Genomic DNA, 26,253 nt, shown 5'->3' with positions numbered 1-26,253 from the left:
CCTCCTACCTTTACCTCCTTACTAGATATGACTATTAGGTAATCATAAACTTGCATGACCATAAACATTCCAGTGAGGCTGCTCTGCTCAACTCCTTTCTGAAGTGATTCTTTGGGAAGTGCCGGGTTTTACTAGAGAAAAGTTGCCAGGTATCAATCTCTATTTTCTATTTAAAATGGCATCTCCTACCTTGCCCAGTTCACCAGCTCCAGTTCCTAATATTTTTTGTTGTTTCAAAAAATCAGAAACCTTAAATGTGTGAACCATGCCTGGAAAGTATTATGTGGAAGAGTTTTTCAAAAAATTAAAAACTGTCCTTGGTAACCTGGCAATTAAAGCCTGGTGCTGGAGATTGTAAGACAGGAGCAGGTAGGCAGGGGTGGTTTCTGGAAGGAGGGGTGGCAATGCTGGAAGGGAGAGAGAGTGGGTCAGAATAAAGAGGGGAACGGAGGGGAGAGGACACGAAATGGGGGAGAAAGGGAAAGGAGAGGCCCTGTCCCCGTGCTTGTGTGGTTCAGATGTTAATCAGAGTCTAAGGAGAGGTCGGGGGTACTTGGAAGGGGACAGCACCAGGTTTCTGGTGGCCAAGTAGGGCCACTGTGTCACCATTTTCTCTGTTGCACAGGCAGAGTGGGCCACAGGCCAGCAGGTCACTATGACGCAAGAGACTTCAAGGTTACTTTCTCCGAGTTCTCCCCTCCCCATGTCTTTCCGATTTCTGCCCTCCCCAGGAGTAACAGAACCTCAACAACAGAGCATGAAAGAGCTATCACTGCACAGCATGCTCGGAAAATGTCATAGCAGCAAACAACATTTCCTGACCATTCACTATTTGTATTACATTGGGTGTCCTTTATCTTATTTAACTTCACAACAATCCTTAGAGGTTGGATACACTAAGCATTAATAAGTCTCCTTTTACAAATGAATACATTGAAGATCACAGAATTAATAATGGCAAAATCAGGATTTAAACACAGGCAGGCTCAATCTAATACTCATGCTTTTAACCTGATACCACACTGCCTTTTTATATACAATACACACACACACACACACACGCATGCACATCTACCACACCACAGGATACACACCAGCCATTAACAGTAGTTACATGTGAACTGTATAGGATATACTGGCAATTTTAATTTTTTTCTGTATCATTATTTACATTTTTTTTTTTTTTTAGACGAAGTCTCGCTCTGTTGCCCAGGCTGGAGTGCAGTGGCACGATCTTGGCTCACTGCAACCTCTGCCTCCCAGGTTCAAGTGATTCTCCTACCTCATAGGCACACACCACCACACCTGGCTAATTTTTGTATTTTTTTAGTAAAGACAGGGTTTTGCCATGTTGCCCAGGCTGGTCTCGAACTCCTGACCTCAAGTGATTCACCCTCTTTGGCTCCCAAAGTGCTGGGATTATAGGCGTGAGCCACTGTGCCTGGCCTCATTATTTACATGTTTTTACAATGAACATGTGAGCTTTCATAATTAGAAAATCCTTTATAGTCTTTTATTTATTTATTTATTTATAATTGAGATAGGGTCTCACCATGCTGCCCAGGTTGGTCTCCAACTCCTGAGCTCAAGTGATTCTTAGGCTTCAACCTCAAAGTAGCTCAAACTACAGGTGTGTGCCACGGCATCCAGCTATCATCATCTTTTAAAACCCTTTAAAGGGTAAAGATTTGCTGCCACTGAGGCTACTCAAAAATATGTGACATAGACTCTCAAATACTACTGAGAGAATCATGGAGAAATTGCAATCTTTATAAAGAGAAATTTGACAATACATAATTTTTTTAAAATACACATCATCTGAAGAAACAATTCTATTTCTAGGAATATATCCTGTGAATATAATTAAGGATGTTTGCAAAGAGAGAGCAAGAAGGATGTTCATCACTCCAGTGCAAGCAGAATAATAAAAGAATGGAAATACCTTATGTATCTAGCAATAGAGATCTAGCTAAATAAATTAGAGTGCATCAGTACAACAGAATGCTATGCTGACACAGAGCATGATGTGTTCTTTATTTTTTTTTTTTTTTTTTTTTTTTTTGAGGCGGAGTCTCGCTCTGTCACCCAGACTGGAGTGCAGTGGCCGGATCTCAGCTCACTGCAAGCTCCGCCTCCCGGGTTTACGCCATGCTCCTGCCTCAGCCTCCCGAGTAGCTGGGACTACAGGCTACCGCCACCTCGCCCGGCTAGTTTTTGTATTTTTTTAGTAGAGACGGGGTTTCACCGTGTTACCAGGATGGTCTCGATCTCCTGACCTCGTGATCCGCCCGTCTCGGCCTCCCAAAGTGCTGGGATTACAGGCTTGAGCCACCGCGCCCGGCCTATTTTTTTAATTTACAAGGTTACACGCATAGTTTCATCAATTTTAAAAAATAGTCCTTAAGAAAGGCCCTTAATGGGTGAAGATTTCCTGCTATTGAGGCTATTAAACATAGAAACAGAAAGTAGAAAAATTTTTGAAATGCTATACACACCAAATAGCAAGTAATTACTTTGGAAACAGGATTATGGAGGAATGTATATTTTATACTTTACACACATCAAATATTTGGATTTGTATAGTGTTATGTGTATCTTACAATGAAAGTATTCTTGGGAAAAAGTATTTTAGCCACATTCAGTGATGTGAAAAGTGGTTCATGATCTATTGTTAAGATGAAAAACAGACTACAAAACAATACTACTGCAAGACTTACGTTTTGGTAAAAGATATTTGTGTGTGTGTGTGTGTGTGTGCGTGTGTGTATCTATAGAAGACTTTCCATATGAATACACACTGTTAACAGTAGTTACGTCTGTTCACAGGTAATTTTGTTTTCTTCTTTTCACTTATCTCTAAGTTAAAAGGAATGCACATGTATAACATGTATTATAAGAATAAAATAAATAGCTTAGGAGGTGAAGGTTTCTCCTAAAGACCAGCTCCAAAACTTTGGGCCAATAGCAGGATCACTAGAAAGGGAATATAGTCTTCCGAGAGGGGCAAAAATTGATTTGTGTGTCTGCAATCTGGGATGTTGGTTACAGTCACACTCTGTTACAGCCATGTCTAACAAAATGCTCTTACAAATATGAATGACCCTCTTCTTGAGATTTTCCTTGAAGCATTTTTGTTCTCCCTTTTAGGGCTGGAGAAACTGAAGCTCAGAACTATTAAATGACAATCCAGACCAAAGAAAGGTCATAATTAAAAGTTCATGGCAATGATGCTGTGTTAAAAGGAATTTTTGACTGACCGGATTGTTATATATAAACTTTTGACTGAAAGAACAGACCACCCAAAAACCCTGTGTTTCTAATTATAAAGTGGAAAGCTAAACAGCAACAATATACCCTTCTTATTTCTGCACAATATATAGGAATCACCAACAACAGCCAATGGGATATTATAAGTTATTTGAGAATAAAAGAAAAAGGAAGGAGAGGGAAGGATCAGGCACTATACATATGGTGTGACATAATTTTAAAGTTTGGCCAAAGGTGCAGGCAGGAAAAAACATCTTGTACCTTTATTTTCATCCACTTACTCAATGATTCAACAAACATCTGTGTACACCAACAGTGTTCCAGGCCCTATATTCAGAACCAGGCGTACCAAGAGCACTCATTATGCACACTGCTGTCTGGTAGGGCAGAGAAACAAGTAAACAATGGCATAGCCATGGGAAGGGATGCACAGATGGGTGACTGATGTGTTAAGGAAAGTAGCTTACTATGAAAGATAACCTGTAATAAAAGATGAGTTCTCCTAGAGACGGTCGTTCCAGGAAGTGAGAACAGCGTTTGCAAAGGGAAAGAGGTGTTAAGGGACATGTTGCATTTGAAGAATGGGAAGAAACTGGGTATGGGCATAAGGGAAAATCAGAAATAAGAAGGTGGACGTGCAATCAGACGATGAGATCTTCTAATGACCATTTGTGTAGCATCCATGAGCATAACTGCAATATTCAAGCAGGCTACCAAAAGTATTCTGAAGATGAAAGCACAACAGGGACGAAATCGAGTGAACAGTAAGTAATCTCAAAGAAGCACAGGTGGGAGGAACACAGGGCCAGCATGCAGGAAGGTCACATATGGTAAGAGGCCTTGCAAAATGTACCTTTAGGGAATGTGGTATTAGAAGCCACTGATGTTCAATATATCACTGATGTTTAACTGACAGGTACTTTATCTAGTTCACAAGTTTATGTTTAAGCCAAGTCTGGGATTGGTATGCATTTTTGCCAAGATAAGAAGGAAAATGTTATTAACTGTTGGGTGGCAGGGTCCCAGTTCAACTCACCAAAGCCTATTCATGGCTTACCTAGAACACATCTGAGCTAAAATGTTAACGAGACAATAGGAGCTGACTATCACTTTAAAAAGTATTTCTTTAAGAAAGGTTCACCTGTACCTCTTTCCATACACTCTGGCAATAAATATTTGGCAATAAGAAGCCACCCGTCCCTCTGACCCTGGACTGGATACCCTGAAGACAGCACTATGGGCAGCAGCCAGGTGGAGAGAGGCACAGGTTGTCTGAGCGAATGGAGAACTGGAATGTCTGATTAGCCAGACTGGGGAGAGATGGAAAACAGGGGCTCTGTCACTCCCTCCAGCTGTCAGATATAGGGATTCTAAGCTTCATTCCCCAATCCATGGCAGAGATTTGGGAAGAAAGGGGTCAATGGGGTTGTAGCTGCAGTTTTTAGACTATCCTGATCATTTCAAGTGTTCATAAGTGGGAAATACTCGCCCAAAAGGACGGTATTTCCAGGCTACCATCAGTAGCTACTCATTTCTAGGACTGGTCAATGAAATGCTAATGTCATAACATAATTTAGACTATTCTTTGGAGCTTACGTGACTGGCTGCATCTGTAGAATTCTTTACAGGTACTTGCTTTGTTGTAATTCACTGCCACTGGAATTATCTACACCAAATGGTGAGAATACTTCCCCACCTCACAATGCTCTTCCATCGGCCAGCTTACACAGAGAGGCTGTGCCACAAAACAGTTTTCGCAGGAAGTAAACCACCTTAGACCCTGTACGTATGTACGTGTAAATACTTGTGTTAAAAGGAGGCAGTTGTTTGAAGAACCATGGTTTTACCCAGGATATGGTTCCTCCAACAGATTTCAAGCCCCACTCTGGGAATAGAGATGATAAGGAAATACACTTGGGACTTGGAGTCTGATGGACTAAGTTCAAATCCTGAGGTCACCGCTGAACTGTTAGGTTCACCACGGCTCAGTTTCCTCACGAGTTAAAAGGAAGCTAATAATACCTACTTCACAAGTTATTGTGGGGGTTGTATGAAATGACACATGTAATGCAGTGGTATAGCATCTGGACCTTACCTCCCAAAGACAATACATGCTAATACATGTTAGTTCACCCACCCCACCCTGCCCCATCCAAATTCTATCCCAACTTGGCTATCAATTATCTGAGAAACCGTGGACAATTCATTCAATCTCTCCAGTCTCAGTTTCCACTTCTATAAGATTAGGAGGTGAGACTCCATGGCCTACAAGGTCTCTTCCTGTCCTAACATTCTGTCTGGTTAGTGTCACTCTTATAAGGGAGGCTCGTTTTTATACATTTTGGTGTTCCCTCTTTACACTCTGGATCTCTCTTTAAATGCCCAGGGCCAACTCCTTTTAACTTCTGCTTTTGGGATTCTATGACACTGGCTCTGTTGGTTTCCTCTACTCTACTAGTTGAAAGTTGTATATAGGCCAGGGGTTGTTCTAAGAACAACATGAGCTTTATCACAGAGCATATCCTCACAACCACCGTAAGGTGTATTATCATTATGATGCCCATTTTAGAAATGAGAAAATCAAGGCTTGAGAGTTTACGCAACTTATCAAAGGCAGTGAATTCAAAACTGACTGGGTCTTCCCAGTTGCTCATAATCATTACACGTTATACTCCCATTCCATCCTGTAATGATATCTGGTTTGAGTTCAATATTCTTATGACCTAAGATGAAGCTGTGCTCAATTATCTGATAAATTACCCATATTAATAACTTTACCTGTTACACCTGCTAGGTGACATACGTACAGATTAACAAGGGACCATGATCTCTGAACCAACAGAAAACTCATGATGGGAATCCCAGGCCGTGCAGCTGCTAGGTCAAGGGTGAGATTTAAGATGGGCAGAGCTTAAACACATCTTTTAAATATGTGCAATATTAGCACATAGTAAAACAGCTACTCAGCTTCCACAGGAAGCTGCCAGAAGCTACAGCACTTCCTAGTGCAAGCTTCAAATCTGCATGCTTCTAGATGCCACAAGCCCTGTCATAATACCACAGAATGACAAAGGAAAAGGGCTCACACTTTGGAGTCAGACAGCCCCACCTCTACTAGCTGAGTGAACTTGGGTGGATACTCAGCCACTATGAGCTTCTTGCATACTAAATGACCTTGGGTAAAATGGGGATAACATTAGCAACTTCAGAAGGATGTTACAGGTATAGAGGGAGTGCCTGGCCTGTAGTAGAAACAGATTAGCTCAGACACAGAATAAAGGAGCTTGGGGGACAGTCAGGTTGTTTTCAATAATCAGGGTAGTCGACACTAGAGTGCAAAGGTAGAAATCAGAGATTCACTGGACTCTAAATGCCTACCAAATCTGTGAGACCCATGCCCCACTGACAGTTGGATGCCCTATTATGGCAAAAGCCCTAAAGCTCTAGATTGATCTGACCTCTGACTCCACTCTGCCAGGCCACCTGGCAGCTGCTGCTAGAAGTACCCTTTCAGAAAGGGTCCTGATTCAGCCAAGTGGTAGAGTGTTATCACACACCATCTCTTACCCTCTGAGCACCATGAGGTTGCCTGGGTAACAGTGAGCTATTCTTGGCCTTCTCTATGGGATCCCAACTCCTCTAACTATATCCCAGGGCTCCCTTCCGTCGTCTCACATTCTGTACCCCATGCTGAAACCTCTTCCTCCTGCCTCACCAGATCATAGGGGAAATGAGAAGAGAAGGAATTGACCATGCAGCTATGCCTTGGCTTTTTATTTCCTTATCATTGTATTTCCTTAGTTACGGCACATTTCCATTTATGGAGTACTTTCCCTTATAAAATCTCCCAGTGTTTACTTCCAATCTCCTAAATAATTCCTCTGGCCTCTTCTTGTTTTTACCCTTTAAATATATGTTGATGGTTCATTCAGCACATTCCCCATTCAGTTATTAATGGCCCACAAAAACTTACTAGCAGCAATCATTTACTGATTAATCTACACAACAATCCAGAAAGACAGGTAGTATTAATCCTTCGTCCTGCAGAGGGAAACCAAGGGGAAAAGGGAGGTTAACTCAGTTGCCCAAGGTCAGTGGCTAAACAAGATTACAACCAGCCCTAACCTGTCCTCCATTTGTATAAACACTTCTCACAGTGCTGTTGTCTTCCTTTAAAAATCAACATTGTCAATGCAGCTTGATAATTTCTGTGTTGAAATTCCGTTGACACAGACTAGCTTAAAATTGTCAAAATTTACCCAACAATAATTTTAACAGCTAATAGTTCATGGATAAAATTTGCTAAAATAAAGAGATTATTGTAGAGAAAAAAAAAAAAAACAGAAGCGAAGATCTGGATTTAGAACCAACTCTGCCACTATGAAACTGAAAAAATCACTTAACTTCTCTACATCTCTATGTCATCTATAAAAACGAGATTATGCTAAATAATATTTAAAATATCTTGCCATTTTAAATAACATGATTAAGTACCTACTTAAACAGCACAAAATATAAATGCTCCAACATCCAATGCTGCCAAGACCATGGTAAAACTGGTATCTATACATTCATTCACTGCTAGTCAAACACACAGCTACAGTGCCCTTGGAAAAGAGGCCGACATGCAGCAAAACCATAAAAAATTTCATATCCTTTGACTTAGCAACTTAAGTATAGTATTTTTCCTTAAGAAATAAATCAATAGAAACAAAATAGCGTACACAAACAAAAATGCACATTTCAGTGCTAGCTACCAGAGGACAAATTGATATCAGTTTAAATGTTCATTTTTAGAGAGATGTCTTATTAAAGAAAGGCATAGCCAACCATATGAATGCCATGCTGCTATTAAAAAGAATAAATATGAAAACTATGCAAAAACATTTTAAGTCTTACCAATAAATACTGTTAAATGAAAACAGCCAAAAGTCAAAGAGCAGACATGTACTCAGATGTCAGCCATATAAAATGTGAATAGATGAGCAAAGTCACATGAAAAATCAAAATAATTATGTTATTAGTCAAGTTTATTGCTTACAATTCTAAAATATCATCTTTCCGTTAACACATACATCCTATCATTTAATCAAAAATTTTAAAAATTTTCAAACCCTGCTTTAGTTTGATGGAAAACAAAATTGTAAAGTTTTTGCCTAAATCTCCCAAGTTATTTTTGTTGGCTGACATATTATCGACGATGCTATGCTCCCAGAGTGATGTCTGCTCTTTACTACCTAATTCTTTTGTCTTTATAGATTCTAAAATCTCAGAACATTTGCACTTCTTTCCCTCCGCTAAGAGGAACCAGGATCCAACATTTTGCAGTAATTCTGACCTGTGGGTGCCTCCATAACACCCAGAAAATTGCTATTATCCTTTTCACAGGACACAGGGCAATTTCATATCTTAAGTTTTTACTTACAGTAATACATCTCATGTTTTCAGGGGTCTTTTCACTTAGAAAATCTGTTCCCAAGCAGCACTGTGCTACAGGAACTTCGTTTCATATAAGGACTTTTATATCCCCCTTCATTTCTTAGAAATTTCTCTTACTAGTAGGTCATTTGTATATCTTTGCTTATAATATCAGGGAAAGATTGCAGAGCCAATGAATTAAAAATATGATTCTAGGTCTCCTGTGTGCCAATGAATGCCCTCATTAAAGCAGAATGAGTGAGATGAGATCGGTTTCAAAGCTTTCCATCCCTTTGCCCCAGAGCCGCCAAGGCCAGGCACTGAAAGGATGCACAGTAAAATTAAATATCTAAAAATTCATCTTTAATTAACAGAATTGGATTAAAGCTAGACACCACCGCATATCATACGAGAAATGGCTGAGCTGGCTTCCAAGTGCTCTAATTCAATTAGGACGCAGTGAGTGACACTCGGACGGGAAAGGTTAATTGGGGCCGCCAGAACGCAATCATTCCTTACCTAACCAGTCATTAAACTTCTTAACCTCTGAGGGCAGTCCCAGCTCGGTGAAATCGCCTGTGTGGAGAAGGATGTCCCCATAAGGCATCTGGATACCATCTGTTCTGGAGTGTGTGTCTGAGATGCAGACAAACCGCGTGTGGCCCGCTGGTTTTGGAGTGTCATATGGGATGGGGTCGACCCTAAAGTAGACATAACAGATCCCATAACAGTTAAACATATTAGAACCCTTGAAATTGTCATCGCACATACATATTTCTTATTATTCGTGAATGCACCCAGGCAAACTGATTCAAAGGCAGAAGGACCCATTGTAATTAAGGACACTTCTGGGTGTAAAGGAGACAGCATCACCCATCTACAAACCCACTGGGCAAATTCAAAAAGACTTACTTACCTGGCAGGGAAATTAAAAGGAAAGAATATCTTACATATAGATTTGAAATAACCCAGGAAACCGATAGAGTGATTAATGGTGAAGTTTAGGGATATTGAACCTCAACTGGGAAAGCAAAATTATGCTATTTCTCTCTCATCATGCTCCAATTGATCCCACTACTCATTAGGAAACGGATAACTAATTTATTCCTTCTTAAACATGCATAACTTAAGCAATGAACTAATTTACAGAGAGCAGTCTGCACATGCTCTGCCAACTGAGATGTGGAGAGATAGGACTTATATTTAATTTCCTTTCCACAACCATTCAACACCTGTATCTTCTCGTTTTTGCTATGCACAAATCAAACTGTAGGGAGGGAAGGTGATGCCAAAATAACAGGGCTTTAAAAAATTAAAAAAAAAAAAAAAAACAGATACTGGATGTTAAAAGAACTTTGTCAAACTCGTTTTTACTGCGATGAATTATCTGCGGTCCCAGTTACACCTGAGGTTACTAGGAATGCTCAACTGTCTTGGGCAAAGATTCTACTCAGTACAAATACTAAGCCTTTTAATGAGATGTATATATCTACATATGCATTAATATATGTATAGTTTTAGAGACCTAAGCACTGTGAAATTACACCAGGGCATAAGAATCAAAGGCAAAATGATCAACCCAAAGCAAAGAAAATGAAACAGAACATTCCCATTTAATTGAGTGTAACAAAGTGTACTAAATAAACTTGGTAAAGGAATGCAAATCTGACTCTTCAAGCATACAGTTTTAATTATTTAAGGGGTTTGTCGCAGAGTTAAGGATGCTTTAACCATATTAACTCTACACTGACAGCTTCCTTTAATTTCTCTGTAGGAATGTACACTTACTTTTGGATTATGGGTGAAAAGAAGCAGCTATAAATGCAAAGAGAAGGTCACAAGAGAAGCAAATATGCAGTGCAGAGATTAGAGTGTGAAACATTAAATAAGGAACAATATTTCATATGCCAGCTCCAATCCTTGATAGTTAACATGCAGCAGAGAACACACTGAAAGCTCCACGCAAGACTCCCTAAACATATTGCCTCTACAGGCTTTGCTTAATTTGTTTTCTCTTTTCCTTTATTTATTTATTTTTTTAAAGAAACAATCTGTTTTAACAATGACAATTTCAGTGAGGGAAATAGAAGACACCAGCGTACAACCTAGATAGTTTCACATTTCTTCAATGACTAAACTTTTTATTATTTCCTCTTATCTTTGTCGGAGAAGAAGGAAAGTAAGAGGAGCAAGAAGAAGGAAGGGCAGAAAGGAGGAAAGGAGGCAGGAAGGAACTGTGAACTGGTTATCACAGTGCAGCTAATTGGAAGCCCAAAAAGAAAGTTTAACTTCTGCAAAAAATTAATGGATTTTTCCTGTTAGAAAGGTTAGAAATTAATATGCTGTTACCACATAGAAGAGTCACGAATCCACTGTGATCTCATTAGTAACCTGGAAACCCTCCTCATTATAGCCGATGTTGCTTTTTTAGATGTAAAAATGTTTGATGTCTTCCTTTCCATCACTGAGACTTAGTTACACTCAGTCTCCGTGCTTAAAATCTTGGCAACATTTCCTGTCTTCCAAAAGTAGTTTTCCCAGAGAATGAATGACTGTTCCCTGCTGGGGCTGACTGTGTCACTCTCTAAAAGTGGTAAGTAATATTCTTATCCCAATAGTTAAATGCTCACTACAATGGGACTGTTTGCATTTATACTTAATGCACCAACATTTGAATGACAATTTACTAAATCAGTCACTGTATCTCTAAATATATGAATAAATGTAATACCTACTCTAGTGTTTGCTTTCTAGCTTTCATCGTAATACTAACATAAAGACACAGCCCCATTTCTTCTTTTCTGTTACTCGGCTAAGCTATAGACCCAGCTACTGCATCAAAATCCTTTGGGAGGCCATTTCAGCTTATCAGAGAGACATCATCGTCATTATTTTGAATTAGACTGAAAGTAGCACAGATGGAAACCTCCTGTTGTAAATAGGTCCCTGTTCTATGAATCTACCCACTTTAGAGTAGCCAATCATCACTTGGTACATAATTGGTTCCCCATCTTGCCTCCATACTGGGCAATAAATTTTCTGACATTATGGGGAACACTAGGCAATTTCTGAATCACTTTAACCTCTTTCTCTACCTCCCACCTCCTTCAGAGAAACATTTAAACATCAAAGGCCAAGGAACAGTAGAGTAGAGGGGACAGTAAAAAGGGGAAAAGTGTTTCTTCTCAGCTTTGGGCTGAAATAGTAAGTGTTTCTTCTCAGTTTTGAGTCCAAAGTAGACAGCAAGGTAAGCAAAGAAGGCTCGCACATCTACACCACCACCATGATGCCATCAAAGAGAAACAATCTGTAGACATTAGGGAGAATGCACAGAAAACTGATTCAAGGCAGGGATGGGGGAAGTGAGATGTATAAAGATGCAGACTTTATATAGCTATCCTGACCCAGAGGCACTGAGAATCTTTGTTATCCATAGGACTAAGTACAAAGCAGGAGATGGTTTCAGAAGACAAGGCAGTGCAACACGCCACAGCCACTCTGCTAGATGGTACAACAAATATTACCTGGAGCTCATAGGAAGAAGACATTTCCATCCACAGGTATTCAGAGTTGAAAATAAGACCTCTAGCAGAGTGGGCAAATTCCAGTGGAGATAATTAAAACTGACACCACCCCCAGGAAGCTACTCCTCCCAAATTGGGCATTTGGTAACACCTCGAAAAGTTAAGACAGCCAAACATTTTCACTATAAAAGTACATCTAAGGGAGACCCTGACTGCTGTTGGAAGATCCTATCTGTTCACGTTGTGTGAAGGCCCTCATACTTTATTTTCATCCTTAGTTTACAACTTTACCACTTAGTGTTTATGCTGCTGAGTTCTCAAATGACCTCATATTTCCCCTAAGGCATCATGTCAAATATCCTAGCAAGTGAGTATCTTACTAAGGCAATCTAAACCCCAGAGCCAGATTCAAATATTAGAGTGATATTTGCACATATGTTTGAGTACACCTGGGAGACAACAAGGTGACATGGGAAGATGAGAAAAAAACACAGCAGCATAAATCCCAGAGCAGGACAAAATCTTACGGGGCATCTGGTTCAATGTTTTACATGACGCCTGAATCTCCTCTATCCCTTCCCTCTAGATGACATAATGTTTTGTGTTTATTTGTTTTGTTGGTTGTGTGTTTGTTTGTTTGTTTGTTTTGAGACAGGATCTCGCTCTATCACCTAGGCTGGAGTGCAGTGGTGCAATCATAGCCTACTGCAGCCTTCACCTCCCAGGCTCAAGCCATCCTCCCACTGCAGTTTCCAGAGTAGCTGCAATTATGGGCATAAGCAACCACACCCAGCTTATTTTTCTTGTTATTAGTAGTAGTACAGATGAGGTCCTGTTATATTTCCCGGGCTAGTCTTGAACTCCTGGGCTCAAGTAATCTTCCCACCTCAGCCTCTCAAAGTGCTGAGATTACAGGCACAAGCCATCCCACCTGGCCTCAATTTTCATTCTGAGGTTTCCAGAGAAGGAGAGCTCCTTCCTCCCCCTGTGCAATCCATCCTAGTTTTTGATAGCTTTACTTGTTAGAAAGTTTCTGTTTCAGATTCTATACCTCTGAGAAAGCTGAGCATGGTCCAAAGACTGGCCTGGAACCTGAAGACTGAGTAACAATTTTAGCTCAGTCATTGGCTTTGGGCAACTTTCTTGATTCCTTTAAGCTTCATTTTTTTCTCATCTGTAAAATGGGAATAATAATGCCTAATTTTCTATGTTGCTATGAGAATACAAACTATCAAGTACAGCATTTGACACACAACAAATGCTCCAAAAACAGAGTAGCAGAATAGCGTTTAAGGGTGAAGGATGTTTGGCTGCAGAGCCAGACTGCCTGTCTCTGAAATCCACTCCACAACTTATTAACATGCAACACCAAGCAAATGGCTCAACCCTTGTGCCTTGATTCCCTCATCAGTAAAATGGATATAAATATAGTACCTATCTCCTAAGATAGTTACAAGAATAAAAAACGATAATGTACTCAAAGCATTTAGAACGTGTCTGACATGAAGTAGATACCCAATAAATGTTAGTATTTTTTTTTTTTACTAGTAACTAATAGTATTTTTGCTATTAGTAGTAGTATCATTTAACTTCCCTGACCCCCATCTCTTTTTCTGTTGTAGGGAGATAATAACATCTACCACTCAGGGACTTTGGAGAATTAAAAGAAATCACATACACAACATCCAGCACATACTGGGAGTGGAATCTGTGGTCTTTAATATATTTGTTTCCTGCCTGTCCCTCCTTCTTAATCCTAGTTCTGCACTCTGAAATAACAAGAAAAGAAGAATCCAGTCCCTTTTCCACTGGACAGTTCTTCAACTATTTGCAAACAATCTATTATAATCCCCTGAAATCATCTCCACCCTAGTTGAGTAGCTACAGTTTCTTCCATTTTTCCTTGTGTGACAGGATGTCTCATGTCCTCAGAATTTAGGCTATTTCCTCCCAGATACAATTTCATTGGGGAGAATCCCTCCCTTTGTAATGTCAGAATTCATGGTCTGTGTGAATTCATGGACCAATGAGCTGTTCATCAAAGACAGATGCTAGTCCAGGCCATGGGGAGGTGGCAGTGCTGAACAAACTGGCAGATTTTTCTAGAGGAGGCCTGAGCTATCACCTTAAACCGTTTTCCAATTAACTCTTCAAGTTTTGTGCCAAGCCTCAAATCTTGTTCTTGAAGCTTGATCATCAAATGCTTACATATCTCACTGCATATTCAAACAAATAAACCATTCTTGTTTATTCAGTCTTGACATATTAGGGTTTTTTTACTCACAAAAGATATGATAACATTATGGCTTCCATTCTGATTCCTCTTTCGGCAATATCTGTTATTTTTTTCCAATAACAAATGAATACAGTATTGCAAACCTCATTGGTAGATCTTCAGAAAAGCTGTCATGTGGTTTGTTGTGAGATGGATTTCTTCTTTAGATCATGTGTGTAGTATAACCTGTGTGTATACAATCAACCTATAATTCAGTGAGAGAATAGAACTGTATCCTTACAAAGCATTTTAAAGGGATTTAAATGGGTTTAGTAACCCCCATTCCACTTTAAAACCCTGATGCTGTGCTTATTGATTCCACTGACTTATTTTTATTTTTTATTTTTTGAGATGGAATCTCGCTCTATTGCCCAAACTCAAGTACAGTGGCATAATCTCACCTCACTGCAACCTCTGCCTCCCGGGTTCAAGCAATTCTCCTGCCTCAGCCCCTCAAGTAACTAGGACTACAGGCATGTGCCACCACGCCTGGATAATTTAGGTATTTGTATAGAGACAAAGTTTCACCCATGTTGGCCAGGGTGGTCTCGAACTCTTGACCTCAGGGGATCCACCTGCCTTGGCCTCCCAAAGTGTTAGGATTACAGGCATGAGCCACGGTGCCCAGCCCACTGACTTTATCTCTAAAATGTTTCCAATGTGATATCAAGGCTTTCCTTTTCACCCAGAAAATTTAGATAGCATGAATGCTAAACTTATATTTGTGACGTTCTATCATCCAACCTGGACATACTATTTGATAAAGACAGGTAAAAGCTGCCAGTACAACAACGAACAAATAAATAACAGGTTTAAGTTACCAGAATTACAGAATTTTTACGTTTAAAGGACCTTAGAGATGATCTGATCCTGTGTTCCACTTCTTTGAGGATCATCTTCACGGTCTTTGCCTTATTCACTTGTACTAGTCCTTAATTTTTGTTAAGTGCTTAATAATTTTTACACAAATATTTTTTAGTTTACCCTGAAAAACAGTGTCTTTGAAGACATCAATCAGAAATGATGGTTTTACTTTTCTACTACACATTAAAATAAACACAAGCCAGGTGCGGTAGCTCATGTCTGTAATCCTAGCAGTTTGGGAGGCTGAGGTGGGTGGATTGCTTGAGCTCAGGAGTTCGAGGTCAGCCTGGGCAACATGGAAAGACCCCATCTCTACCAAAAATACAAAAAAAAAAAAAAATAGCCAGGCATGGTGGTATATGCCTGTAGCTCCAGCTACTTGGTAAGAGGATCGCTTGAGCCCAGGAGGTCAAGGCTGCAGCGAGTTGAGACTGCACCACTGCACTCCAGCCTAGGTAACAGAGCAAGACCACCTTAAAAAAATAAAAATAAAAATAAAATAAAATAAACATATAAGTATTCAATTTTTGTTTAAGGTGTGTCTTCTGTAAAATGTCTTGCTTATTAATGCTAATAATACATAGTCCATGCTTTGGTAAACACTGATCTGGTTTAAATTGACTCATTTTACCATGAAGAATCTGAGCCATAAGCAGAACTCAGATTTTCTAATTTTCAATTCGCTTATCTTTCCACCCACTTAATTTTGCAAGCTACAATACACCTGCACTTGGAGAATAAAAATAATTTTAAAAATGACAAAATACTGGCAAATCAATCACCTAACTCTGGCAAACGTTAATATCTAGAGAGACTGTCCAAAATTATTGGAACTAGTTGTCAAAAATATACAAGTTTTAGTGCTCTCTATCCAGTATCCAGTCATGGATAATTTATATGGAAGTGAAGTAATGAATTCTCCTAAACTAAATAAGTCTCCTAAGTTTACCAAAACAAAACAAAACAAAACAACAACAAAAAAAAGTCTCCTAAATAAAAAAAAAAATGCATATTACAGGGAGTGAACAATACAGAAGTCTGATTTTTAAAATACTGATAAAGATATAAAGGTTCCTCATTCTCAGGGATCTCACGTCACATGTACATATGGATTTTGCTTCCACATACAGGTCTCTTCAGAGAGACTACTTCAGTTGACTGATGAGTCTCATTAGAAATAGCCCTCGCTGTGGAATCCAGTGGCTTTTGTGCTCTTACTACGTATATCATCAATAAACTGTGTGACCCCGGGCAAGTCACTTCCCCTCTTCTAGCCTCTGTCCCTTGAGTGTGAAAAGAGGGGCAAGACCAAATGATCCCAAAGTTCCATGATTAGCCACACAGTTTATACACCACTACTTACTGATGAAAGACCAGAAACAATTCAGGTTCTGAAGTCACTTCAAGCATGTTCTTTCTCTTTGCAATTTTATTTTATGCGTTCTCAGACAATGCAAAGATAAATGTCATCCAGATCCATCCACATATAATCAGAATTAGCAAGACTTCACATAAAGAGAAGTGAAATTGCAATTTATGACTATAGACTGAGCTTCTAGGTGTATCTACTCCAAAAGAGAACAAAGAAGCCAGAATTCCAGTTATAACAACAAAACAAAAATGACAGGATATGTGATTGAACTAAGGCGTTCCATAAACGGCGTTGTTCTTATTTTTGTTTTTTTTTTTCTTAACTATGAGCTGGTAAAATTATCTTAGTTTAGCCGTCATGTCCCAGAACAGTAATGGTGCTGAAACACAGTAAGCAGAACAGAACCAGATGTATAAATATATTCACATTTGTACCACAGGCACTGCTTTCCTTTAACTGCTGAACTGCTGTATCAACACTGTTCTATCACCAACTAATTATAGCTAACAAAGCCCACTGCACGGAGTGTGTCTCCTCTATTTTTTCCTCTTACAAAAGTACAGTGCCGACATTCAATGAATGTTAAGTGGTAACAATTTAATTCTTTGAGCACTGCATGCAATATGAATTCATGGTCCTTCTCCTAGTGCCATCTGAGGTGTTTTTATGTCCATCAGGCTAACTACTGTGTCAGCCACTGAAACCTCTCAGATGACATATCGCTGGGTCATAAGTATCCCACTGGAGATGTATTGTCCAGGGTTAAACGTTTCCCTCCCTTCTAACATGGCAATCATGTTAATCAGCTTAACATTCTGGGTAACGGCCTTGCATGTGACACTGTAGTGAGTGCCCATTATTCCACATAGTATGTTGATCTATCAGTTGGTCAGGCAGTAGGTCAATAACCACGTCTTAAGCACCTACCTGTGTACCAGGTACCCTGGTAAGTATAAGGAAGACAAAGAAGCAATAAAGATGATTCCCTCCAGGATTCTGCCAATTTACTGTTCAACAAATGCTTGTGAACACGCCTGGCAAGTACTCTGTCATCTCGTTATTTCACAAGCATTTATTGAGCACCTTTTATGGGCCACAGACTGTACTAGTTGCTGGAGAGACAGTTACCAGCAAGTCTGAGATGGTCCATGTGATATGTAAATAGGTGATTTGTGAAATAATGTGCAAAGTGTTATAATTAAGAATGTTTGAGGTGCTATGGAGTAAAGGAAAAAATATCCAGCACTGCCTATGGGCTAGGAAGAAGGACAGGTAATATTGCAGTGGGCACAGAACACAAGGTAGTATGTCGATTTCAAATGCATGAGACAAAAGATTGGTACTATTAGGAGCTCAGGAAAAAAGAGGCATGAGAGTGGCCTGAAGCTGGGACCTCAGTTGGAATTAAAATAAGCACAAGATTTGGAAACTCAGGAAGAAGGGCATCTAGAGAACTACTAAAAGTGGTGTAAAAGCACTTAGCATGTTCAGGGACTTGTGAGTAAACAAGCATGGCAGAAGCAAAGTCACTATGACGGTGAGCAGTAGAAGACTTGAAAGGCCGACAGGATTAGGGTCTGAACCTCAGGGAGCCAGACTATGGGGTTTGAACCTGGAGGGCATGGAAAACATCTTTCTCCCTCTACCCAGTAAGAGGAACAGAGGGCCACAGGGAAAGCTAAATTTTAGGAAAAGTGGGGTTGCTCCCTACAGGATGGGAGGTGGGGGGATTCTTGAGGAAAGATTGGTTTGTAATTTATTGCTAAGAATCTAGGCATATTGTGATAAAACCAAATCCATTTGAGAAGAAAATACAAAGGAGAGAACGTGAAGGAAAGGCAACAGAAAATTGATGGTTATCGTAAACAGAAACCATCATGATAATCACATAAATGTCTACTGTAAGGGAGAACTGGAGAAGTAGTCAAAAATGAACTACAACATCCTACACTGAGTCTCCTGTAGCTCTATCTTATAGCTATCTATACCACTGATCAGGACACTAACATCATTTTTTGGCTGAATAGGGTAATAGCGATGATGATGATGATGATGATGATGAGTAATGGCAGTGGTTTTCATTTAGAAGCCAGGCACTGTGCAGGGCACTTTACATGGATCATTTTCATTTGACCCTTATGGCGACAGGCTCTTTTTCCCATTTGACACACAAAGACACTGAGACTCAGATTAATCAATATGGCAAAGGTACAGGAATAGGAGGTGACTCTGCCCCAGTGTGGCTGCTCAATGTCTGCTTTACTCCAGCTTCTGCAATCTCTTCTTACACAAAACAGCACACAGAGATCTAAGAGCAGATTCTGTTCTAAAATGGGACACATAGTTTTAAGCATGAATTTTTTTTTTTTTTTTTTAAGACAAAGTCTCGCTCTTGTCACCCAGGCTAGAGTGCAGTCGCACGATCTCGGCTCACTGCAACTTCCACCTCCCAGGTTCAAGCTATTCTTTTGCCTCAGCCTCCCGAGTAGCTGGGATTACAGGCGTCTGCCACCACGCCATGTTGGCCAGGCTGGTCTTGAACTCCTGACCTCCAGTGATCTGCCTGCCTTGGCCTCCCAAAGTGCTGGGATTACAGGCATGAGCCACCAGGCCTGGCCACAACTGCTTCTTAAAAAGTGTTTATCATTTCAACCCAAAGTTTGGAAAAAACAATAGAGACATGCCTAAAACTATTATTTTAAAATCATAGTTATAAAATCAATTATTACAACATCATGAACAAAATGTGGATTATTTCCAAACACTGCCAGCCTCAAACATGTCTTCACCTAGCTCACTACAGGAGAAAGAACATTAAGAACCATCAAACACAGGAACTTGTTTTTTTAATGCTGTAGGGAAGAGAGTTGGGAGTGGCGTTTACAATGAGCATTAACTGACCCTAACTGACTCTACAAGATTTCTTTTGTATTAAAATTCAGCCCAAACTGAGAACAAATCCTGTCTTTCCTTCCTTTCCAACTCATCAAAGCCCAGTTTCCCAAAGCTTAAGGTCCCACAAGTAGTTGTTAATGGGCTTCATTGTTTAGTTAATTGTGCTTATCGGAAGTGCAGGTAACTTCATATTTGCATGGCTAATGGACATTGTTTAAAGTGTGTGGCCATTTTAGTTGGCTTTGAATGGTCTGTATTGTTTTTTGCCAATTTTGACTGAATTGATAACTTACTTTCTAAGAATCATCAATGCCTAAGATAAAAAGACCATTTTTTACTACATAGGGGACATCATTTACATGAGTTTGAAGACAAATGCTTATTTGTAAGACAACATGATGTCAACAGTCAACCCCATTTCAAAATTAATCCAATACAATAATTATTAGACTTAATATTTGTTTCTCTGGAGGTGATTTTGTAACAATAAAGAACTATTTTACCCTACCTCTTTATCCCTTGCAGAAAAGGTTGGTTCATTTTTTAGCCACAAAAATCACATAGTTCCCTCTCAACCAAAGAACTCATGAAAAACTACTTTCTTCCCTCTCTGGAAATGCATACTTACTACCTTGGCTGAGTATTTCACAGTTTCCTCATGATTTTCACAGGGTTGGCATATCCAAGTTGTAGACGTGATGGGTTGACTTGCCCAAGATTGCCCAGTTACTATGTGGTTCAGAGGGGAATCAAATCTAGATCTGACTGCAATTCCAGTGTTAAGTAACTTCAAATACTAACCAAGAGAACTACCATCTACCGTGTTGTGCTACACCTGGAGTGGCATGTCCAGAACTCTTTCAACAGGAAAAAGTTTGTTCACTCCTGATTTAGTCACTCAACACACATTTAGTAAGCAACAACTACAGTTAGAACTCTGATAGCGGCTTTATTACTACTAACAATCAACCCTAATATTTAGCAGTATTTACTATGTGCCAGCGGCTTTTTCTAAATTACTACCTTTAATCTTCTCAAAATTGCTGTGTGATGTTTGTGTATGGGTATGTGCGTGTGATTTTCTGAATTCTCACAACTTCACTTAAGGTCAAACATTAAGCTTCCAAGTTAGAATTTGGATTCTGGCCTATCTAAACCATGAGCCTATGTTCTTTGTATTGTATAACTTTGTAACTTACAGATAACGAAAAGCAATGCAAATAATTTTTGTCTACAGATGCAAATAAATTATGTCCAGTGGAGGTTCAATCGACTTCCCCTCCACTTGTGATCCATTTGCAATTAATTTCAGCATTTTTTAAATTCCATGTAAATTAATGGTTCTACAAATCTGTTACAACTTTCTTGGTTCCCTCATTCATTAACAACTTAAGTAAATTTTCTGACAAGCGTTCGTATAGCTGTATATGAGTCAATTTTTAAAAAATTATTCTTTTGCAGAGGTTACCAAGATGCCATTTTTACTATCTTGAATCTCACATTTTTATTTGGGAGGGTATACATACCAAACTGTAATCAATGTGACCACAAATTATATATACCTATGTACAAACTGGGGAGGGAGAGTGAGAAAGAATAAAGGGATTAAGAGGTCACTTCAGCAAACAGTGAGGTCACGTACGGAATTCACAAGACCTGGCTTGGCTCTCCCACTGCCTAGGTGTGAGACTCTGGACAAGTTACTAAACCTCTCAAAGCCTCATTTACCTCATCTATAAACTAGGGATAATAATAGTATTTGCCTCATAAGATTGACTAACTATCAACACAAAAATTAAGTAACTATCTTTCTTTTTTCTTAAGTGATGTGGTCTCTCTCTCTCCCAGCCTGGAGTGTAAAGGTGTGATCCTAGCTCACTGCAGCCTTGAACTCCTGGGTTCCAGGGATTCTCCCACCTCAGTCTCCCAAGTAGCTGGGACTACAGGCATGTGCCACCACACCCGGCTTATTTTTATTTTCTTATTTTTTGTACAGACAGGGACTTGCTATGTTGCCCAGGCTGGTCTCCAATTCTTGACCTCAAATGGTTCTCCTACCTTGGTCTCTCAAAACACTGAGATTACAGATGTTAGCCACCATGCCCAGCTTAAGTAACTATTGCTTGTAAAGGGCCCAGTGCATATCAAATGTTCAGTAAGTGTTAGCCAACATTATTGAGATTCTTCTATGAGAAATATTGATGAAAGAAATTAGTTCTATTTAAAAATGGGTAGATCTTCACAAAAGGTGCATTTTACCTGGGACTTGAAAGGTTAGGTCACCAAGCAAAGAACTGGAGTAATGTCATTTGACATAAAAGAAACAGAATTTAAATTAAAGAGAAAGACAGTCATGAAAGGGTCAACAAAGGTGAGTCATAGTGCCAAATTTACAAAGAAGGTAATTCCCAGGGGGACACTGCATTTGTCAGGTGACCTGAATTTTTCTAAATTTGTTAAAGCTTGTACCTCTCTACTTCACAGTTGTATAAAGATTACTAAAGCCAAATAGGAATGCATTATCCAGGTACCAATTTATAGGAATGCATTATCCAGGTACCAATTTACATAAAAACCTAGACACCAAATTATCATGACTACAGTTGTGACTACTCACCAGGTCAAATACCCTTCAGGAATAAGTGGTTATTTTATTCTAAACTTTATAAGCAACCAAAAAATATGAGTTCAAAGTGCAAACCACATTTTAGACAGATCGAAGTTTATACAACATACTTTAACAGCTTGCATTCAATGTGCACACATATGCATCCCTATACACCCATGAAAATAACACACAAAGCCAATTACATCCTTGCTCTTATCCTGGACATAACTGCTTTCTTTCTGTATCTGCTTATATGTCATTTCTACATTTTGTTGATCTTGTTATGGTTCACATTAAAAATTTCCCCTGCTCTATTTCCAGTCAATTGCTTTCTTGGATACTTTGGACAGGAGAATAAACTTCAGAGAATTCTCAGTTCTGTGTCAACATTTGCTAAAAGTTTACTCGAAACTCTTAATGCACCATGTTTGCATAATCCCATCTGTTTGCTCCTTTTTATTCCTTCATACACTCAAGTGAATGCTAAACTGTAAAAGGCCCACTATCTATACATATGAGTTCCACAAAGTTGCCTACTGTAGAGACTTGCAAGTCTCCTATAACTCAGGAATATCAACTGTCTCTGTTAGAGCAATGATGGATAAGATGGAAAAGCTTTAACTTTGAATTTTGGGCAGGAAGATTACTTCCTCAAAAAGCCTTCTCCTAAAAACAAGAACAAAAACCTTACAGGTACTCCCTGTGCCGTACTATTAGAGCTCATCCCAGCTCTAGCCTCTGGAGGTTCTGCCCTGTGACTGTTTCAAGTTCTCTTCCTCATGAAGAGGTACACACGTGACTGCTGCCATCGATAAAGGCTAAAGTGAGTGTACTTAGCTAAAGGGCATTGCAATAATTTTTCTCTTCCATGTGAGAAAGTCAGCCTTGAAAATTCTCTGGCTCACTGCCTGTTTTTAAATCATCTTTTAGGGAGGGGTGGCCATGGGGGCATGTTAAGTTCAAATCAGCCCCCCTTCCCACTCTCATATCAATTGCTTTTTAAAAATAATAATAAGATAGTAGCACCTATCAAGCCTTCAGATTTGTTTTCAAGACAGTGCTAGTGACTCAATATTTTAATGGGCAGTGCCCCCCCAGTGTCCATTGTAGGGAAGCAGTCCTGGCTGATAGATTAAATTTGATTAGCGCTGGGGCTGGGGCTGTTTCATGGAGGCAATGTGATTCCTGTAGGAATCTAGGGTGAATGGTGGCCTGAGAAATAGTCAGTGAAAAGATTTATAATCCCCAACAACAAACCAGCCCCTGGTTCCAAAGAAATCATTGTGTCTTTCCCACCCCTGCTGTAGCATGTTATCTATATTAGGAAACACACTGAGTATCTTGAACCCATTTCAATGAGTGCAGCGGGACTAGAATATAATTTTTCTTTGTTTGCCCTGACTCTTAAATGTTTGCTTCCAGAGCCAAGGCCCTGCAGTACTCCCATTATGGCCCTGCAGAGGGGATGTGAGAATAGTCAGGAATTTTGATGGGAGTTTACCAAAACAAAACTTCGTAGACCACTGGTGGCAATTTAGGAAGCAGATAATTTTTATAAGCACTTGGCCTGAATGGTATGGACAAGTTCACACACACCTTTGATGTTTCCACGGCTTGCACAGCTGAAGAAATGAGCTATTTCCATTCTCCTCTCACTCCAGAGTGAAAGAGTAAAACCTCAGCCAGGCCTGTCCGGGACACTTTACTAACCAGAAAGCATAGCCTGGGGAAAAAATACAATAAGATCTCCCGCCAGGTCCAGTTCAGACCCCTTCATGATGAGAGGCCAAACATCAGGAAAATTTGGGAGCAGTAATGCTAGGTTTCTGAGTTAAACTGTTTTCTCACAAGTGATTGAGTATAATTCACTCAACTTGTTCTGTGCAAACTGGACTTGTGTGAGAAAGTCCCAGTTAGGACTTAAACCCAAAGAAAGTTAACCACTTTGCCCCTCTGACCTGCCTGCAATTCCCCTCCATCTTTATCATGTATATTGGTAGAATCCTTCATACTTTTTCAAAAAGTTGACTCATACGTAATTTCAATTCATTCTCATCTTATTGGTAAAAAGGACACTGTTATGATTCCCATTGGGGTCTAAGAACCAGAATGGTTGAGTGACTAGTTCATGGCCAATGTTAGCAGCAGAACCATGGCCAATGTTAGCAGCAGAACTGGATCCACACTCTGTACTTCCTAACTCTCAGTAATAAAAATAATCACTACCATCAGTGAACACTATTCCCGCACTTAGGCACTGTGCCGAGCACTTTATGAACATTACCTCGATTAGTTATGAGAACCCTGTAAGGTAGGTATCATTAATCCCATTTTACAGATGAGAAATACTAGACTTATGAGGTTACATAATTTCCCTATGAGGAGACATGCTATAAATCATGAGGGCTCTGTTATAAGGAGAACATAATTCCTCAGCTTACCCACTATTATAGTGCCTCCCAGTCCAATGCCTTCGTCTACGCAAACTCAATGCTAAATTGAAAAATTACAAGTTTTCTCTTGATTTCAAATACACTCCTTTTAAAATATCTAATAAATTTATGAAATTCTAGTTTGGTCCACTTTGATATTGTCAAAAGGCAAACACTCTGAAAACTGAAAAGTGCTGTCTTTTGTCAGGTGTTTTTACTGATCCAAGTATTATTCGCTTCTATCTCTTATTTTGTTTAAAAGAAAAACAGATGGTCTAATATAAATTCCCGCATGAAGTTTTCTAGACTCCCCAGCAAACTTTATGAGCATAGTAAGTTCTAGAAACAAACAGCATGGATTTAAATCCCAAATACACAAACGGACAACTTCTGGAATATGGGCAAGTTGCTCAACCTTCATACTTCAGTTTTCTCATGTCTGCATTAGGGGTAAAAATACTTCACAAGGATGTTATAAAGAATAAGTAATGAGAATGCACTGAGCACGGTATAAACGACCAATAGTTACTGGAATTGTTTTCTTGTTATTTCTGCCTCTGCAAAATGTCTCAGGATTGTCCTAATTTCACTAGATTGAAAAAACCTGAAAATTCTCCTTGATGAAGTGTTCCAAATGCAGGTTTCTCATAAACAGATAATAAAGCATCCTACACCCTAACTGGGGAATAAAATGTCATTTTATACTTCATAAGTCAACCCCATCTCTTAAAATTATTATTCATCCGATATTACTAAAACTGTCATCTTCTATAGCACCTTAGTACTCTTATCAGATAGATGTTCTTGAACACAATGTCCTGTGTTAATCTGGTCAAACAGGAGCCATCTGCAAAGCCAGAATGACAAGGCACAAACGAATTTCCCTGATCCACAAAGGGGAGTTTCCCCAAAATATAAGAAGTTATATTTTTATTGTGAAAATGCTTTTTTTTACCCTGGTTACATAATATATGCTTACTAAAGTTAGAGATAATTAACTTTAGTAAAATTAAGAATATATACATAAAAAGCAAAGAAAGATGAACCCATAATTCTGCCTCCCAGAGATAGCTACTAGTAACATTTTGGTATCTTTCCATTTCATCTTTCTGCTATGCATTTTAAAAATATAATTGGAATCATTCTGCAAGCAAAATGTTATATTCTGAGTTTTCTTTCTTTCTGTTTTTTTTTTTTTTTCTCTCCGCTTAGACCATTATAACGTCAGCATTTTCCATGTTACTGCAGACTTTTTATAAACGTTTTCACTGGCTATGGGGTATTTCATAGGTTAGTTTTGTCACAATTTTCTTAACCATTTCCCTTTGCTATACCCCCCCGAAGGCTTTTAAGCTGTCAAGCCCAGACAAGATTTCTAGACACACAGCCTAAGGATGGGGCCTGCCTGTGGTCATGAACCATGCCATTTTGGGAACCAGCTACCTCACTTTTCACCATAGGTAAGAATCACCGTGAGTCCTCCTCTTCAAATGCCAACAGACCCTGAGTCCAGTGATGTGTAAACCCCAAATGCCAGTAGTTCTGGTCAACAATTACAGCAACTCCTCTAAGATAAATAAAATAATGTTCTTGACAGG

The 26,253-nt window shown here is 39.3% G+C and overlaps 1 protein-coding gene across 1 annotated transcript in view; it reads right to left on the bottom strand.

Moving 5' to 3' along the window:
• MPPED2 (metallophosphoesterase domain containing 2) overlaps window positions 1-26,253 on the bottom strand; it is a 181,653-nt gene that overhangs the window by 121,455 nt on the left and 33,945 nt on the right. Inside the window, exon 3 of the mRNA XM_033205641.1 lies at window positions 9,205-9,386. Coding sequence (XP_033061532.1) covers window positions 9,205-9,386 — 182 coding nt within the window. The remainder of the gene's footprint in view (window positions 1-9,204; window positions 9,387-26,253) is intronic.

The sequence above is a fragment of the Trachypithecus francoisi genome, unplaced genomic scaffold (assembly GCF_009764315.1).
Source record: "Trachypithecus francoisi isolate TF-2019V2 unplaced genomic scaffold, Tfra_2.0 Lachesis_group8, whole genome shotgun sequence".
NCBI classification, from domain to species: Eukaryota; Metazoa; Chordata; class Mammalia; order Primates; family Cercopithecidae; genus Trachypithecus; species Trachypithecus francoisi.
This window is presented reverse-complemented; position numbering and strand designations above follow the sequence as displayed.